The sequence below is a fragment of the Chionomys nivalis genome, chromosome 12, assembly GCF_950005125.1.
Source record: "Chionomys nivalis chromosome 12, mChiNiv1.1, whole genome shotgun sequence".
Lineage (NCBI taxonomy): Eukaryota > Metazoa > Chordata > Mammalia > Rodentia > Cricetidae > Chionomys > Chionomys nivalis.
Genome location: NC_080097.1, coordinates 62,533,608 through 62,554,052, shown reverse-complemented (window position 1 = coordinate 62,554,052; position 20,445 = coordinate 62,533,608). Strand labels below are relative to the sequence as shown.

Below are 20,445 nucleotides of genomic sequence, written 5' to 3'. Positions count from 1 at the left end.
TTCTCTGCAAAGCCAAGGAGCAGACCCACTCTAAAGAATGGGGAGTGGATAATACAAAATGCCCTCAACAGAAGGCTTTCTTGCATCATTAAATCCTCTGTACTTTATCAGGCAAATTAGGCAAGCAGGGAAGAACTCTCTGGCACCGATTAGCTTTGCTTTTGTTTCTTGCATACCTTCCTTTTATGCCTTTTAAAGCCATTTCTTCTTCGGCGATTCATGACCTTAATGCTGTAGAGTGCTCCCAAGATGAACAAGGCTCCAGCTATCCCTACCCCAACAGGCACCAGCATTCCAGACATATAGCCAGCCTGAACAGAGAAGGAGAGAGATAGGTATCAGGATGCTACATGGACCACCGGATTCTAGGTTCTATGTCCCTGTACATAGCAGCAGGTTTTGAGATGCTTTAAATCCTTCTGTCTGCTATGTTATACTTTAAAAGGGAATCTATAACAAAGGTTCTGCTTTGGGGCTTTGGAGGAAGAAAGCAACAGAGAAAAATAACAACTTTTTTTTTTTTTGATATTTCAAATCCCTTAGAAGTTCTGAAATAAATCAGCCAGACCCAGTGGCCCCTCCAGCCACCTGATTATGCACATTTGTCAACATCAATTTTTGATGACAGAAATATAATTTGTACTAAAGATGGATGGAGTGGGCTTCTGAGAATGCCAGGGCTATTAAAATGCAATAAATTGGAAACAGCCTGAGTCGCATGCCAAGGAGTTGAAGTGTCCTCTGGAATACTGTGTTCCTTGGAGGGTGAAGGGGGACGTCTCACTCTCTTGCCCTCCCTTCCACACAGTGGCTCACACTCTTCTCAGCTATATTACAATAAAAAAATTAAAGATAAGCATGCACACGAGTAGAAGGCGAGAACACCATGAAGAGCAAGGAAAGGGGCAGGGATTAAGGCACAGGAATTAAGAGGTGGGTTAGTTGTTGGGAGCCAAGGACAAGGAGCAGACACATGCATGTGAAGTGGATCTCTGAGGGAAGCAATGTGGCCAGTGAACAAGACCAAAACAGAGTGTCCTCAGTCTCAGGGAAGCAGTGACCAAAAAGGGCACAAAGATCGCTGCCAGCAACATGGCTACTTTCCAAGGAGCCTCAGGTGTTTCAAGCATACCCAAGGTCACTATGGACACCTCAATCCCGAGAGAAAAGCAAGATCCCTGCCCATCCCAGTGTTCCAGCGAATAGCTCAGGACCCACCCACTTTTGGAGCAAGGCCCTTGTCCTGAGGTAGATCTTTGCAGTAAAACTCCTCTGGGCTGCGTGCGTATACACTAGCCCAAAACCTTTTCATGGGAGAGTAAAAGGGTGCACCCCAACTGGACAAAATACATCACAGCTTTAACTTAAAAATCTAGAATAAGTAGACAGGTGTTTTTATGAGAGAGGATGAGTCTTCCTCTTTTTCATTTTTGATTTGTTTATTTAATTTCTGCATTTCTGTGTGATGTGTATATGTGTGTGTCTGAGTGTATGTATGTCACCAAGAGAGGACGGAAGACATCCATCACACCTAGCACTAGAGTTAGAGATGGTTGTAAGCCACCACGTGGGTTATGAAATAGAACCTGGTCCTCAGCAAGAGCAACAAATACTCTTAAACCACAGAGTCATCTTCCTAGCTCTAGACTAGTTTCTAATCTAGAAAACTATTCAGACAGATGGAGAGAGAGGAAGGGAGTGGGGAGAGGTTTTCCGAAAGCACTGAGGTCTGTAGGTTGTTCTTCTTTTTCTAACCCTGCAAGTGGAGCAGCAGAGGTGGCCTCACAGGGCCTCACAGAGCCACACACCCTTGTCTATGCTCAGCATCTCCATCACTGCTCTCATATGCCAGAGTTTCAAATTGGGGCAAAATATGAATTTTTTTCATTAATTTAAGAACAATGAGATTTTTTAAATTAAAGTATTGTTTTCAAAGGTGAAACAAATCCTACCCAGGGATTTCTTCATTCTTCAACAAATTCATTCACTTTGTAGAAAAATCAGCTTTTCTAAAATTCTTGCAGATCCATTGAGTTTTATAGAAACTCAATCATCTTCCATATAGGAAAATATTGGACAATGCAAAACTTTTGGTACTTTCATAAAGAATAGAGAATTTTAAAAAAATCAATATTTTCAGTGCATTGAAATGTAACACCTTTTTAATATGAAGAATAATCAAATTTTAGACCCATTAATGAACTTTTTATAAGTTATGAATTCAGAGGAAAACATTCTGTTCTTTGGAATATCAACTTGTCAAACATTGTCTGAGCCTTCTACAGATAAATAGCTTAAACCCATACCAACAATGTGGGTATTCAAAATATATCATTCTCTTCGTATTTCACACACAAACAAATTTAATTATATCCTTCACTTTTAAAATGGTATCTTCTTTACCTTAAAGTCACAAGTAAATTGTAGAATGGGAATGAAGCGGTCAGGCCACCTTCCAATACTATGTAACCACTTGTCCTTCAAAACTGGCTAAGGCAAAATAACGTCTTCCTCAGAGATGCCCATAGCTTATATTTTTCAGAAATAAAATAAGAAGGCATGCACTTATCTTTTTAAGTTTTTAATTTTGCCTAGTAGCTTTTCTTCATTTTAAACCACTGGCTGTGCATGTGCATATAGAAATGGTGTCCAGAGCACATGGTTTACCCATGTGTTGTTCCAACCAAGACTGTACAAAGTGGGTCTAACCATGACAAAACAGCCAGCAAGCCTAAAGTAATGGGCACTCTATGTTATATAAAAATCTGTATCTTCATAAATATGTGTACTATGAAAAATGAAAGACAGATGCAAAATGAAGAAAGGAAATGGAAGAAGTATGATAAAGGGATATGTTACATAATTGATGGGATTTCATTTTAGAGGAGAAATATTTTTGTGAATGTCACTTTGGGTCTGTTAGAAAGTTGCACTGCAGATACCAGGGACCATAAATATACTGTAGCTAAAAACTACAGTCAGATTTGAAAACACAATGTTCTAATTAGGAATAAATAAATTATAGTCTGTGCAATTTATCATCAGATGATTCAGGTAGAAATAAGGAAGAGAATGTCTTCACAAATGAAAACTCTAAGGTGGTAAATGTTAGCAGTCAATGCAACTAGTCTAAAGGTGGGAAGGATGTTCTTGGTGCCATTCTTATTTTTATTTCTTGCCTATGAATTGTACAGTATTCCCCCTAAAGCCTAAGCATCTAAAATATATGGTAAATAAAAATTTGACTAGACATGCTTGCATTTATGTGCTTGCCTTTGAAATTTTTTTTAAGAAAATACATTTGTTCAGAAGCATCTGCTTTCAAGCAAGCTATAAGAAAAGCCTATGAAAGGCACTGAGGTTGTAGTTCAGTTGGTAGAGTCCTTGCCTAGCATGCACAAGGTCTTGGGTTCAGCCCCCAGCACCACATTAAACCAAGCATAGTGTACATACCTGTAATCACAGCATTGAGAGGTGGAGGCAGGGAGATCAGAAAACAAAAGCCATCCTTAGCTACCTAGTGAGTTAGAGGTCAACCTGGGCTACATAAGACTCAAAAAACAAACAAATAACCAAATACATACTGCAATGCACTGCCTCAGATCTGCTGTTCTGAGCCTTGTGTTTTCTATGCAGCAATAGCTCTCCAATGGGAGCACAGGTCAGAGGGACTTGTCAGGCTTGGGAACACAGACTATTGGGCCACATCCTCAGAGTTTCTAACTCAGCTCTAGAGTGAGTTCTGAGAATCTGCATTTCTAACAAGCTCCTAGGATTTTTGAGGATGCTGGCCCAATGGCACCGTGGATCTCTGTGAGTTTGAGGCCAGCCTGGGCTACAAGAGCTAGTTCTAGGGCAGGCTCCAAAGCTACAGAGTAACCCTGTCTCGAAAGACTAAAAACAAAAAACAAGAAAGAAAGAAAGAAAGAAAGAAAGAAAGAAAGAAAGAAAGAAAGAAAGAAAGAAAGAGGGAGGGAGGGAGGGAGGGAGGGAGGGAGGGAGGGAGGGAGGGAGAAGACTGAGCAAGTCAGCAAGCAACACCCTTCCATCAGCTTCTGCCTCCAGTTTACTGCCCTGTTTGAATTCCTGTCCCGACTTCCTCTAACGCTGAACTGTGGTGTCAAAGTCTAAGCCATATACCACCCCACAAATTGTTTTGTGGTCATGGTGTTTCATCACAGCAATAGTAACCCAGACTAAGACACCAAGGCCCATATAGATTCATGTGGAAAGAGCTGAGTTGGACATGCCATCCAGAATCATGAATTACTTGGGAATGAAGATCAAAATGATATATCATCAAACTGAAGCAGTTTGGCATGTTTCTGTGGCTCTACCCAGGAACCTTTGACTACAGCTGTGTTGGGTAGGAGCTTCCTGTTACTCACAATTGACTTTAATATTAACATCAAAACCTGAAAAATCAGCAAAAGAAACAAACCAGGACTTTTGAAAACACCTTCTTTCCTAAAGCTCCCACAGCTAACAGAGACCTGATATCAAAACAACCCATGAGGCTAGACTGAGAGTGTATTCTGGCTTGACTAAATAACTCAGTTCAATAGGTGTTTAGTTTTTGTCTAAGGGATTCAGTGACTTTCATCAGAAGCAGTAGCTTGCAAATTGTTTCTGAAAAGGGTAACTAGTAAGAACTGATATTTACATATAGATTATAAAGTTTAAAATATCTAACCTCAATGCGGCTTTCTGCCAATTTTTAAGCCTATTTTAATCGCTTTTGGAATAAATTTTAGAAATCTTTCTCAGGATATTTTTTTTTTTTTCAGCTTGAAAATAAAGTTTTATTATAAATATTCATCTTATATAAGTTATTTTATATATTTTTTTTTACTTATTTATTTATTTTTATTCTTTTTTAATTAAAATTTCCACCTGCTCCCCATTTCCCATTTCCCTCCCCTCCTCCCAAATATTGCCCTCCCCCCACTTCCCTCCCCCTATCCCCACTCCTCTTCTCCTCCCCCCACTCCATTCCCCCTCCCTCTCGTTACTGAAGAGCAGTCCAAATTCCCTGCCCTGCGGGAAGACCAAGGTCCTTCTATCTACATCCAGAAAGGTGAGCGTCCAAACAGGCTAAGCTCCCACAAAGCCAGTTCATGTATTAGGATCGAAACCTAGTGCCATTGTCCTTGGCTTCTCATCAGTCTTCATTGACCGCCATGCTCAGAGAGTCCGGAATCAACCCATGCTTATTCAGTCCCAGACCAGCTGGCCTTGGTGGGCTCCCAATAAATCAGTTCCACTGTCACAGTGGGTGGGTGCATCCCTCGTGGTCCTGATTTTTTGCTCATGTTCTCCCTCCTTCTGCTCCTCATTTGGACCTTAAGAGCTCAGACCGTTGCTCCAAATTGAGACTCTGTCTCTACCTCGATCCATCGCCAGATGAAGGTTCTAAGGTGATATGCAAGATATTCATCAGTATAGGATAGGGTCATTTCAGGTTCCCTCTCCTTAGTTGCCCAAGGTACCAGCTGGGGACATATTCCTTTTTTTAATCTTTCTGTCCATCTGAACGTCTCCTTTGATATAACTAGACTCACAACATACACCAAAGATGGCAGCCACCGGCCTCAGCAGCCTGGAAGTTTCCTTTGTCACTTTTCAGATGCATGAAAATAAAATAACCTCACTCTAAAAAGCTACATATAAGCACATTTTACTGGAATAAAAGGATAGTGAGAACTATTATAATCTCATAATTTTAATTGCAATTGAATGTCCCATTTTTTAACATTAAATTGTAGCAAAATTAAAAACTATCAATTCCATTATAGGAAAACTGGCTCAAGTAATAAAACAAAATATATGGAATGCCATAAGCCAAGATGTTTTGAGGCTGGGGAACTGAGGGCAATTAAATGCCTGGCCATTAAAAAGGTTTTCAAGCAACCAAAGTCCCAATTAAAGCTGAGCTGAGCTAATGGAATCTGACACAGGCTACACCAAGGAACTAAGGCTTCCACCAATATTTTGAGGAGCAGTTGCAGTTAAAACTATAAAGCTACCCAATATGGAAACTTGGAGAGGCTTGAAAATCAAAGAAAATAAAAGCATGCACATGGAAAGGAATTAATATCACCATTCGGTGGGCTGAACGTGTACAGGAGAGGGAAGCACTTTCCACAGCCGCCCATCTAGACAGGGTGGCTTGCTAGAACCTTGTGAGAAGCATCATTGCAATAAGTACACACCTAGGGCAGCTTTCTGTTCCACAGACAGAGTTGAGCAACACTGCCAACATCCCCTAAAAGAAACTCTACCATGTAGATCAAGGATGTTGTTCAACTGGACATACCACTCATGGTAAATGCTTATACATTTGTCACAATAAGGGGATGGCTCAGTGGTTAAGGGGTCTTGCTCCTTGGGACTGAAAAGAAGGCTCAGTGATTGAGAGAGAGCACTGGCTGCTCTGGCAGAGGACCCAGGCTCCATTCCCAGTACCCACATGGTGACTCACAACTGTCTGTGACTTCAGTTCATATACATTAAGGCAAAATGCTCATATACATAAAATAAAATGAACACACCTAAAAGAAATCATGTTTTGAGAGTTCTTGCTGTGCAACTACAGGATCTGAGTTCAGATCCCGGAACCCACATTGCAAGTGGATGGTAGTTCTCTCTCATGACTGTAACCCCAGTGCTGTAAGGAGTGGAGATGGGAGAATTGCTGGGGCTTGCTGGCTGCCAGTGTACCCCAAATCCGTCGGCTCTGGGTTCAGCGAGAGATCCTGCCTCAAAAGAATAAGGTAGAGAGTGATAGAGGAAGATACTTGATTCAATATTTGGCCTCCATTCATGTATAAACACACACGCCTGTACACACATATGAATGTATACCCTCAACACACACAGAGACACACAGACAGACAGACAGACACACACACACACAAACGAGGTGGGGAGGAGAGGTGCTGGGGATCTAGAGAATAAGGTGTCTGTCTTCTGTGTTCCCAGTGAAGGAATCTGAAGGGAATATCTCTTTCTGAGGGAGACCCAGAGCAGCAAATTGAAGCTCCATTACTATTATTATTATTATTATTATTATTATTATTATTATTATTTTAGATTGTAATTTAAATACAGCATTTGTCCCTTCCTTTTCCTCCCTCCACACTCTCTTATGCTTGTCATAGCTTTCCTCCAAGGTTATGATGGATATTACATGCATATGTATGTCTGTAGGTATACATACAACTTCTTGAATGATAACACGTGGGAGCGCCATTGCTCTGCAGATCTCCTATTTACCCTTCAGTATAAGTCAAAGGGAAGAAGAGATGCTCCTTACCTTGTCTTTTAGCTTCTCCATCCAGCTTCTCACTAGGAAAAACAAGAGAACTGGATATAAATAGCCATCTCCTACTTACATTTCACAATATCGCACTAACTTATTAACTTGATACACTGAACTTCTTTTTTTTGCATGGAATATACTAAAAATATCAACAATATTAACAAAATGACAACAGTGACTTTTTTGAGACTGGGTCTTTCTACACAGTTCTGGCTGTTCTGGAACTTTCTACGTAGACCAGGCTGGCCTTGAACTCAGAGATTTGCCAGCCTCTGCTTTAGAATGCTGAGATTAGAGGTATGTCCCAGCAGGCCACTTAGAAATGCAACAGAGAGCAAAAGCACTCCCCTGCCATTACTAGATGAATAGAGAATATTTTTGTGTGCCCACAGAGTTCTAGCTACTATTCAATGCGTTAGGAGAAGGCCCGAGGAAAGGGACAGGGAATGACTTCCAAGCTGCTGTGTTCATTTTTTTCCTGCGATACTTTTCCTTTAACCTGGTGCCTTATTTGTCTCCCTTCTTAGGATCAACCAGAATACTTCACTTGAAGCACCCCGGAGATCAGGGAGCAGGGAGGGAGGGGACTGTGGAGCACCAAGGCAGCCCAGCTTTGGCTCCAAAGAGAAGCATTGCGACCGTACCTGGAGAAGAAAGAGTGGGGCCAAGAAGTCATTATTCTACAATAACCACTATTAATAACAGAAGAAACATGAGTGAAGGGCGTGGTGAACACCAGCTAAGTAATTTTCTAAAGATCCTGATAACAAGCATTTGGAGTTTCAACAGCAGAGACAGGCTCACTGCGTCATTCAACGTGTGAAGGGGGGCTGGAAACTGGAGATGGGCACTTCGCTCTTGCCTCACTTTCAATGTTACATTGGCGCTTCAGTGAGTTTGTCATTTACGCACAGAAAAGTGAGTGGGGGGAGACGGTGAATCTTCATTTTATCTTTACTATCAAGCAAAAGAATTCAGCAGACAGCCGGACGGCAGTGGCGCATGCCTTTAATCCCAGCACTCGGGAGGCAGAGGCAGGCGGATCTCTGTGAGTTCGGGGCCAGCCTGGTCTACGAGAGCTAGTTCCAGGACAGGAACCAAAAAGCTATGGAGAAACCCTGTCACGAAAAATCAAAAAAAAAAAAAATTCAGCAAACAAATTAAAGGTGGAAAATGAGGTTTCTTTACAGTCCCCTTTCTTTCTGGGAGTTTTCAACAAGCAGAAAAGGAGGACACTGAGCTTTTTCCTGAAGAGTCGGAGAGTAAATGTATGAACTCAATATGGCTACAGTCATTCATAGCTACCCGTTCTTCTGCTGCAGTACAAAAGCAGCCCGGGACAGTCTATAAGCAAATGTGCTCAGCTCTGTTCTAATGAACTCTGTTTATAGACACCGAGATTTGAATTTTATGTAATAGTTTTATGTATAGTTTTATGTCATAGTCATTTTCTTTTAAAGTCAAAATAAAATATAAAAAATTGTTTGCTCACAAGTTATATAAAAACAGGAGGCCAGTCAGAGTTGGCCATGAGCCATAATTTGGGACCCCTGGAATAAGAATACTATACTCAAGACGTCACCACCTCCATTTGCAATCTGACACCCACAATAATGTGTTTGATCATGCCGACATGGCTATGACTATTTCTTACAAAGCACATGCATTGCAACATGTGATCCATGAGTCGACAAGCATGAGAGTCAGATAAGCCTACGCTCACAAGCCAGCTGTGGTGACTCCTGTCCACAAGCTCAGTATTCAGGAGGCTGAGTCATGAGGACTGTTCAGATTTAAGGTAGGTCTGAACCACAGTATGAGACTGTGTCTCACAAAGTGAAATACATGTATACTCATAGAAAAGATGGGGGAACTGGGATTCAGAGAAACTAAGAGACGCCTGCAGTCAACCGGTGAATGCTCACGGGAATGCCAGTCTGAGTTCTCCAAGTGAGACTTCTCTGTCACCCATCCCAAATGTGGAGATACCCTTGGCTTTCCCATCTCCTTAAATTGGCGTCAACTTCTCAGGGTGGTTCTTCCCTCATTGCTCTGTGCCACCTGGTGCAGACAGAGATGAGGTGACTATCAGGATAGGATCATGTTTATAGGAAGGTCAGAACAAACACATCTAGGAACTTCAGAACCAGGTGCTTGTAGGAGTGAGTCCACCAAGAAGGGAGGTCAGCTGCTGACTCTAGAGGAACTATGGAGCCCGAAGACCCTCAACCCCTGCTACGCAAAGACAAAAAGACAATAGATATTCCAGGAGACCATTGTGAAGATTAGAAATGTCATATGTAAAATTACTGTATAGAATCAGATATAGAATTCAAACAGGAAGAAGAAAGACAATGAAATGTGGAGCATGTGTCAATGTATCTCAAATCCAAAACAGATTTCAATGTAAGCAAGAGAATATTCAAAATGCATTCACTAATTGCAAAAATTTTTGCTATGTATATGATGTTTGGCTAAGCATTGAGCCCTATTGTGTCTATAATAAGTTGGCAGATGCTATGAGACCTAGTTCCAGTGAGAAAGGGGGTCAGTTCTCAAGTCTCTAAGAGGTGGATGACAGGAAGCGAGGAACAGAGTCCAGAAGCAGGAAGTCGTCTGGGTATTATACAGAGAAGATGACAGAGCAGGTGGCACAGGGTGACTACTCTCACAGCAGAAGGACAGCAGGCAAAGATCAAGGCTGGATTTAAGGCACCCATAGGCTTTTCCACTATAAGAGACTCATGGCCAAGAGGAGCAGTTTCAACTTGTTCCTCTCCTGGAAAGCAGTTACCCATGTGTGAAGACTGTGGAGTAAATTGTATGGAGTCTGTGATGGCTAGGTTTCAGGATTTGTTTGGATGGCAATTTTTAGCGGTGTGTGTGTTTTATGTGTACTCCTGCCACAGTGCATTTTAATAAATAAAACTTGCCTGAAGACCAGAGTAAAACAGCCCCACTGGTCAGTCTTACAGACCAGGCAGTGATGACAAACACATTTAATCCCTGTAGCCACACTAGTTTGTCATAGAAACTGGGTGGTGGTGGTGCACGCTTTTAATCCCAGCACTATAGAAGATTATAAAACGGGAGGGCACAGCTCTCAGGCTCAGTCTCATTCTGAGATTCCTGGAAGCAGGATCACTATTATGGACTGAGGTAGAGGTAAGAGCCAGTGACAGGCTGTTTTGCTTTTCTGACCTTCAGGTTGAACCCCAAATTTTGTCTCTGGGTTTTTATTAAGCTTGTTATATGGAAGAACTTATAACTGGCTTGAGCAAAGTTACTGGATACCAAATAAACATGTTTATTGTTGAAATGTCCACAGAGTTCAAACAATCTGTTGATTCACTGAGCTCTTCATGAAAAGTCTAATATTATTTTTCACAGAAATTGAAGACACAACCTAAAATCCATATGAAACAAAACAAAATATTTGAAAAATCACGTATCTGGTAAAGAGTAAATACCCAAACTGTATGAGACTAAAATGGCTCAAAAACAAGAAGGGAAATCCTCTAATTTAAAATAATCCTAATACTCAGAAGGCAGAGACAGGTGGATACAGTCAAAACTAGGCCTGTCTATTTAGCAAATTCCAGGCAACTTGGGGTTACATAGTGAGACCATATTTCAAAACAACAACAGCAAAGTTGAAAAGGGAAAAAGAGCTGAACAGACATTTCTCCAGAGGACAGCCAATAAGAATATGAAAAAATATTCAGCATCACTGACTATATTCACTTTTTCTGTTGCTATAACAAAAGTAGCAGAGGCTGGGAATGATAAAGAGGCTTATTTTAGCTCAGAATAATGGCTCAAGGTCAGGAGCTGGTTGTCTAGTGCTGCTTCTACCGCTTGTTCAAGAGGCCACCATAAGGAGGGCTCTGTGGGTTAAAGCAACCACACTTGAGTGCATGGAAAGGCTTTGCTGAGTTATGGAGGAAAAGGCTTATGAAATTCAGGCGAGGATCCTTACCTGACCCCTTGTTTATCTTCTCTTCTTTGCCTGCACTCTTTGACAAATGTTCTCTTTTTTCTTGCTTTATGTGTGTCCCCTCCTGACTGTCAGCTACCCTCTGTGTGTTTTGTGATTCCTGTCTGTCTTTGCCACCCCCCCCCCCTCTCAGGAAGGGAACTGGGGTGGTGGATGTTGAATGCATGGGTTCCTGTCTCTCCTGTGCGGCTCTCATCCAGACAGAATAAGCTAGTGTATAGTTTCATCTCGGCTTGTATATTTCCAGCTCTTTGTGTGTTCTGGGGTTGCAGCACCTGAGTGCTCCTCTGGGCAACAACCCCCCCCCCCGAGAGGCAGAAACCCTGGGGTGAAACTTAAAACTCAGAATGAGCAATACCGAGGACACTTAGTGTGGAGACTGATGTTCATGAGCCATGCCAAAAGCACAAACTACAAAAGCCCCAAGAAGGAAGAAAGAAATGAGGTAGAACATTCACGAACATACTTATTGCGGCTAAAAAGTGTCCTGCATCAGTTCCTGTTCTCATCAGTGACAAAATACCTTATAGAAGCAAGTTAAGGAGGGTGATTTACTTTCGCTCATGGTTTGAAAGGGGACAGTCTGCCACAGAGGGTGATGCATGGTGGAGCTCACATCTCAACAGATTAGGAAAAAGGGATCAGACAGGAAGTGGAGCTGGGCTACATATATCTCCAAGGTCCACCCTTCATTAAACCCTTCCCTCCGGCTAGGTCCCACTTCCAAAAGTTCTACAACCTCTCAAAGCACCTCCACGAGTTGGGACCAAGTGTTCAAATAGAGCCTGTAGAGGACATTTTACATCCAGATCACAGCATGTGGCCATGCGGAAATCCACACCGAAAGAGTCTGTAAATCACTAGCATTTCGGTAGAAATGAATCAAGAAAATGGATAAGATAACTTTAGGGTACAATGTGTGTATTAAGGTTCTCCAGAGAGGCAAAACCAGAGATGGTGGGGGGGGGAGACCAAGAAGGAAAGGAAGAGTGGAAGAGGAGAGAGGTGGGGAGAGAGAGCTGTGCTTATAACGAACTGGCTCATAAGATTCTAGAGGCTGAGTCATCCTGTTGCCAGCTGAGAATCAAGAGCAGTGGTAACTTGGTTACAGGTCCAATCCAAAGGCCTTTTATCTAATGTAATTCTAACTGAAAAAAATTCCAGTAAGTCTGGATTTGTAAAATATTCCCTTTCTACACAGCGTTGTGAAAATATACATCACAGCATGGTCCATTTAGTTCACATTTCATTCTGGAAGGTTCATAAATGCGCCTCTGTAGTGAAGCACGTATCAGCATTTTTTTTCAATTATTTTAAGATTCAAGTATCTTTTGCCTGAATCAAAAGAAAGGGAAGTTTGTATTTCTCCAAAATATAAAATGACAACCATAGACTGGTTCTTGTTTTATCAAAGTGTATCCACCTAAATTTTAGGGTGTTTCTACCCTGTCAAACCAAATGAAAACCAGCTCCCCCTCTCTCTGTTGCTTAGTTTTCCTACTTACACACAGCACTTAATAAGAAGGAAACTATCGCCCTGTAAGTATTAAATGTGTGTTTAAAAAAAGAAACGGTAAATGCTGAATTTGTTTGTCTATGGATTAGTCTCTAGAGATCCTAAATCTATCTGCCTTCAAGTCACATAAACCCCTCCTATAATCCTTCACTCTTCACATAACTACAGAACAGCAAGATTCCAGCACGCAGAATGACCTACTTCTCGGCACAGGGCTAAGTGAGCAGTAACTATGTGCTCAAGAAGCAATTAATTCTGAGGACTCTGAAGTCATATTTACAGAGAAGGGCACTGAGGGCCAGATAACCTAATCTCTACTTTCAAGTAGCGTTAGAAATATCTTTATTTAGTGAGCAGTTAGGCTGATAAGATTCCAAGGGACTGACTTAAAATCAACTTAGTAACTGCCAGGGTCATTTAATGATAACCATGTTAATAATGACAAATTATATATGGTATTGTCACAACTTCTGTGATGAGAAGGTGGTCATAAACCTCAGCCACATGTAAACATATGGTGCCTAGATGAAGGAGATGCCCTTCCCTAAATAGAAGGCATATAACACTGCTTCCCACTGTTTAGCAGAAGAACAACAATTGGTCAGCTCCCACCCTGCAGAACTGAGAGAGGTGAAGGAGCACTGGTTTTCGACTCTGACACCCTGAAAGCACCGCTGAGAACTGGGGTTCAACATCTCTCACTCAGCAGTACTGGCTTCTCTCCTCCTCAAGGCTTCTCCTCATGTTTTAACTACCTGATCTCTCTCCAACCAGTGGTTAAGAACAGAAAACGCTTTATTCTTCATTATGTTAGTCAACAGGTGATGACTGTATGCATCTGTGGGGCAGAAGGCAGGAATTTGGGATTGGCAGGCAGTGTGTGATGTTCAAGTCCAAGGTGATAAGAATCTCTCCCTCCTTAAAAATTTATGGTTTTGTGCTGGGAATTTTAGAACTCTTCTATAACTTCTGTGAATATTATTTTAAGACATGTTACATTTGTTTATGCTGTGGGACATTTGTATGATGCAAAAGATGTGTTGCATTATTTTATATTGCATTTGCTTAACTCTGTGAAGTTGTGTTACTGTGCCTGTCTAAAACACATGATTGGTCTAATAAAGAGATGAACAGCCAATAGCAAGGCAGGAGAAAGGCTAGGTGGGGCTGGTAGGCAGAGAAAATGAACGGAAAGAGAAATCTGAGATGGAGGAGCAAGAGCCCAAGGAGAGGAGGATGCTAGGCCAGCCACACATCACACAGCTAGCCATGGAGCAGAGGGAAAGTATGATATGCGGAAATAAGAAAAGGAAAAAGCCCAGAGGCAAAAGGTAAATGGGATAATTTAAGTTAAAGAAAACTGGCTAGAAATATGTTAAGGTTAAGGTAGGGCATTCATAAGTAACAGTAAACCTCCGTGTATGTATTTACGTGGGAGCTGGGTGGCAGTCCCCCAAAAGAGTAAAAAACCCCAACATAAACCTTTGCAAAATATATAAGAAATGTGCAGCAATTGTGTTCCTATATATATATTATGTGTTTTAATGTACAACACTTCTGTCCTATTGTACTGGGGACACTAGACCTCACTGCTACATAGGTACAATTTGTTTTTTGCCCTATGATCTCTTGTATCTCCCATCCTTCTAGACTTTTCAGACTCTGGTAATCACCACTCTATGCTCTGCTCCTCTGAGATGATTTCTAGAGCCCACGTATCCAGGAGATCACACAGCACTTGTCTTTCTGGGCCTGGCTTCTTTTATCAAATACAAACATCTCCAACTCCTTCCAAGTTGTCAGAGACTGCAGAACTTCTTCCTATCCTGGCTGAGTAACAATCCGGCCTGCACAGACTCACACTCTTTATCCAGTGACATCAGTGGAGACCTCAGTGACCCCATAGCCTGACCGGCATGAATAGTGCTGCAGCAAATGTAGGAGTTGCGTACTCTTTGATAGGCTCACTCCATTTTCTTTACAGACACACCCAGGTAGTGGGATACTAGAACCCACTTTATTTTTAATAGAATGCTTTCTGTTTCCACAAGTCCACTGGAAGAAAAAAAAAAGTCCAGGTAAGCTGTTTAATAGAGCCATTGATATGAAACTCAAACCCCTTGTTAACCAGAGTTAAAGATCCCATTAACCCTGCACACAGCCTTCCTCGTGCTCACGTTCCATGTAGCATGGTAGAGCACATTAGCTTTAAGACAGAGCCACATGACACCACTCTTCTTTATATGGCTTCTGGGTTTCAATGAAAAAAGCCATGGTTTGGACTCAGGGCTGAGGTTTACAGGATTTTTCCTGGAAATAGCTCTCATCTAGAGTTTTGGACATAATGTTATTTAATCACACAAAGCGCCCACTTCCCACTGCTTTGACACAGGCAACAGGTGAAATCAATTATCAGCAGAGTGCTTCAAGAGCCCTAATGTGGTTTTAGAGGCTGCTTCAGGCTTTGTTTTCCTAAAGTCACACTTAAAATTTCATGAGACTTCCCTCTCCAAAGTGCTAATGTCAAGACAAATAAAGGCCAATACCTGCCTAAGACACCTTTGCATTGATGGTTCAATGGGGAAACCTACAGTTCTGAAAGATCAATAAGTCTGGGGATCTTCCGTATACTACAATACCTCCAGCCAACAGTAAAAGCCTTTTGCTAAAGTATAAAACAATGTTTTAACATATGCATGCACTGTGAAATGATCATTATAATCTGACATGTCTACATACATGATTGTACATTGCGTTTGTGTATGTGTTGAGAACACTTAAGTCCCATTCACGTAGAAAGTACTGCTTGTGTTAAGGGTTCTAAAGATGAAGGAGGCAGAAGGAAACGTTGGGAGGTGGCAGCTTTGTTTATGATCTTGGTTTCAGGGATGTGTATTTATCTCCAAACTTATCAAGTGGTAGACATGAGTCATGTGCAGGCTTTTCTATGCTAAAACAAGAACTCAAGCATCACAGTAAATATACCCAAGGGTGGAACTTGACTGTCACCTGAATGAGTTACTTGAACTTTCCCTGGGCTAGCCCAGGGGTCTTGGTATCCAACACAGAAGAGCAGGTCAGGACATCAGACTTCGCCTTTTCCCTTTCAGTTTCTTCAGCAAGGCTTCCCTGGGCTAATGGGAGCAGATGCCCGCTCACCGTGGGGGTTGCTTTTCCTTCCCTTCTTTCTTAGCTGCTTGGAGCATGAGCACCTGTACTCACGGCTGGGTGTTTCCTGCATTCCCTTACTTTCCCTCTTGCTGGATCATTTATTTCCTTCATGAATTGGCATTTTTTCTTTTTTTCTGTGAGCATATTTCTTCAGTAGAGGTTGGTTTTTCACAGGGACCTTGAATTGAAGAAATGTGAAAACCTATGTCCTGCACACCAAGACAAGGGCCCTCACCTTCCTGGGATGGGTGGTCCCAGACTCCTTTCCCAGCTGGACATCCTTACATCATAAAGTTAAGCCTGGAATTTCCAGAGTCTTTTCTTCCTCACTCACAGTCAGAAACTGAGGAAGAGGGGGTATCCCTCCTAGGTTTCTCAGGCCTCTGTATGGTGGTACTCTTTCCCTGGGAGTGGGAGCAATGTTGACAGAGCATGTCCATTGTTCAGGAACTCCAGCTCTGCTCCGTGCCCCACACCAGCCAAAGGCCACATCTCTTGTGTTGGTTTTAAACTCTTTGTTTCATCCCAGTTTCTGTGTTTGGTCCGTTGTCTCCACACCCACAGTCCCCCACGCATCACCTGGGAGCGACACTGCTTGGGCTTCACATTGCTTCTTCTGGCAACAAGAGATTACTTGTCAAGATCAGGTATGCACACTGTCATGATCAACATGCTTCGAGAACACTGTGATTTATCCAATATTTCCATGCATTTTAGCAGAAGGTGAGAATCCATAGTCACCTATTTCACCTCACTGCAAAAACTAAAGATTTGGGTTTAACGTCAAACTAGATACTTAAAAAAAAAGAAAACTGGAACAACATTCTTTTAGCAAAAATGGGAGTTTTAAAGAGATAACTCAACAGCATTCAACACATTTACAGTGCTATGCAGCCACTACCTCTAATGAGTTCTGAGTTACGTTAGCACATCAGTCTGAAAGAGCTGCCCCACAACATCCCCAGCAACTACTAATCTGCTTCCTGACTTGCATATGTTCAGAACATGGCATAAGAATAGACCTATATAGTACACAACACTGTGTCTGTATCCTTCTGCTTAACATAATATTTTCTAGGTCCAACCCTCCAACTAGTAGCATTCATGCAAACAACCAACAAGCATATAAAAATATGCTGAGTGTCATGAGTCATTAGAGAAATGCAAATCAAAGCCTAAGTGAGATACTACTTCATGACCAGTTTAAACCAGAAGGCCTGTTTAAAAAGGACAGGAACTGACAAGTATTGATTAAGATAGAAATTGAAACCACTGCAGAAAACAACCTGTCAGCTCCTTAAAAGCTGACACACGACTTAGAATTCCCTCTTAAGTACACACCTAAAGGAGTGAAAACAGGATTTTAAGCAAATGTTTGGTGATAAATATTAACACCAGCACCATTCAAATATCCAAATGAATAAACAACTCAAATATCTGCCAACTAACAGACAAAACACAATGGCATATTGTCCAGACATAAAAATGAACTCTTTTTACACCACGAACCTAGAAATTATTGTTCTAAGTGAAAGAAAATGAAAGTGCTCAATAATAAAAGATGGGGCAAAGAATGATCTGTATCATTCCAGAAGTCAAGGAAGTGCAACCAAGAAAGAGCAGAACTCATATTCCATCCATGCATGCTCAATCTACCCTGCCTCAGTCCCCAGGGATGGCCCCCATGCTGTCGTCTATTGGAGCAAATGGGGCCAATGCAGAGGTGTTCTTACTGAAGTGATCTGTTTAAGCTGTTTCTCTGGAGTGACAGAATCATCTGGCGTCAATTCCAAACAAAAAGCAGCTGAGCTAGAATCAGTGTTATATGCCTGATTCATGTTTTCTATTTTTAAATCTCTCCTTGTGAGATACACCTGTATATAGTATTACACACAATATGTGTGGTACCATTATAGTCATTGTCAAGTGTGCAGCTTGATGACACTGAATATACCAAAGCTTCCGTCATCCATTCCACCATTGACCTCCACATACTGGCTCCCTGTCTCCTTTCTCCCAGCGACCACTGTTTTACACTCTTCCTTTATGACTCTGGCCTCTCTAAACCTTCCATAACTAGAATCATACAGTATTTGCCCTTGTGACTGCCGTGTTCTATCTACCATATTGTCCTCAAGAGCAGCCATGGGGTGCTGTGTTTTATAGTCCCCTCCCTTAAGCCTGAATGATACTCCACTCTAGGTATAAAACACATTTTGCTTATCTATTCCTGGTGATGGACACAGGTTGCTTCTAAATTTTAGGTATTCTGAATAAAGCTGCTATATGCACATTAGCATGAAAATATCTTCTCATGACCCTGCTTTCAATTCATTGGGGGTATTTAACCAGAAATTGAATTAGGTTTGTAATTTGATATACTTCAATAAAATTAGAAGAGTTCTACAATGTAGCCAGTATTTACTGAGACTCTAATGAGGACCAGGTGACGTGCTAAAAAATAATGACAAAGCCTTACACAGTTAGGTTTAAAAGAAATTGAATTCTCTCTCTTTTATTTTCAAGCATGCATAGTTAAACCCCAAATCTGAGCATCAATTAGCCACTAGAAATAAAATCTGATTGTCCCTGAGATTCATTTCCACATGCACTTATGGGTTGTCCGGCATCAATGACCCCAAAGTCACCCACCCACCAAAATAGATCTGTTTTTACCCAGTAGCAAACGAATCCTGAATCCTTTTCAGATGGAGCAGCTAGAAGCTTTTCATTTAATTGGCAATATAACTATCCACATTATTAATAATACATTTATTTTCTTCATAATGTAGGAGTCTAAAGGCCATTAACACTGTGGTAAGTTACAAATGTGCATTAAGAAGCTAAGCAAATAGCAGCCACTTTCCCTGTGGGACAAAGTTACAGGGAAAATTTCCCAAGGTTTGTGTGAGGTTTTATCTTCGACACAGAGGGTTTTGGAGCAGACTTCAGCAAGAACATCCATCTCTGGGAACATCTAATGCTGAGAAAGCATCTTCTTCTTCTTCTTCTTCTTCTTCTTCTTCTTCTTCTTCTTCTTCTTCTTCTTCTTCTTCTTCTTCTTCTTCTTCTTCTTCTTCTCCTCCTCCTCCTCCTCCTCCTCCTCCTCCTCCTCCTCCTCCTCCTCTTCCTCCTTCTTCTTCTTCTTCTTATTGAGACAGAGTCTTTCTATTTAGCTCTGACTAACCTAGATTTCACTGTATAGACCAGGCTATTTTTAAACTCATAGAGATCCAGCTCTCTGTCTTCCAAGTACTGGGATAAAAGGAGTGCATCACCACACTTGCCTGCTCCTAAATTTTTAATGCCAACCATGGTAAACTAATACACTTTAATTCAAGACCTGGTTATTCACAGAAAGAAAATGATCCCCAATGGACATTGGACAAATGTTTCCTGAACAGTCTTCCTTTTCATTGGCTTCTGCCACACTTCTTCCTAACTGCCCTGCAATGAGCCTTTACCTTGTCCCTCAAATGAATCTTCATTTCCTTCCAAGCCATCATTGCCCAAAGCAATTTGATGTAATTACTTTCTGCTTAAAATCCCTCCAAAGCTTGTTGCCCTTTCAAAAAGGTATAGCTATTACAGTTGCCTCATGACATCCTATGTAATTTCAGTTCTGTGAGTCAAGCCTGCCTCACTTCCAAACCTTCACACCCACTCTACCCTCTGTCTCCACTTTGACCTAAACTATCCTGCCCCACCCCCCAAGCTTCTGGGGCCAACACAGATGCTTCCCCTGCATGACTCCCAGATAATAATGAATGGCAGGTTCTAGTGGTAGCCCATTCTTGTGGACAGAAGAGCTTTCTCATCAGTAATGAGGGCCCAAGAACTCATAGCCAACCTTGTCCAAACTGTTTGAACTGAAATACCATCTGAGTCCTTTTCCACTGGGAAAGAAAGATGAACGTTGTCAGAACCAAAATGGAGTCATCAAGAAAAAGTTCTACCAATAAAGATTGCCTGACAGTAACTATGCAAATGACTTTACCAGTTTACCATTTACAGACTTCCTTGGAGGTAGCCACAACCTCATAGAGAAAGTACTTCTACAAGGCCATCAGCCCGGAAACTGCCTATTTATCCTTGGACCAAGGCCACTGTTGTTATTAATCACCATGGCCACAGAGTACTGTTTCAAAAGTACCCGACGGGATCTTCATCATTTTTGTCTTTAACCATTTCCTCTTGCCTCAGCCTTTCTTAAAAAGGTCACACACAGTTTATCATGGGAGGGTCACCATCATAATGATCTGCTGATCCCAAGTGAATAGCATGGCTCCCTGGGAAATCCTTAGTTGATTCTTTAATTTGGTTTGATACTCCTCAGTCCTTTTCCTTTTGAGATGGGTTAGATATATTTAAGGAAGGAGGGGGTCACAGGAAGGGAAAGAATCTCTTTCCCCTGGCATATAGTCTGCTTTTCTTTCTTTC

At 41.6% G+C, this 20,445-nt stretch overlaps 1 protein-coding gene across 1 annotated transcript in view; it reads right to left on the bottom strand.

Moving 5' to 3' along the window:
- The window catches only part of Armh4 (armadillo like helical domain containing 4), a 109,401-nt gene that overhangs the window by 9,649 nt on the left and 79,307 nt on the right, over window positions 1-20,445 (bottom strand). Inside the window, exons 6-7 of the mRNA XM_057786032.1 lie at window positions 7,316-7,347; window positions 177-311 (exon numbers count right to left, since the gene is read on the bottom strand). Of these exons, the coding sequence (XP_057642015.1) occupies window positions 177-311; window positions 7,316-7,347 (167 nt within the window). The remainder of the gene's footprint in view (window positions 1-176; window positions 312-7,315; window positions 7,348-20,445) is intronic.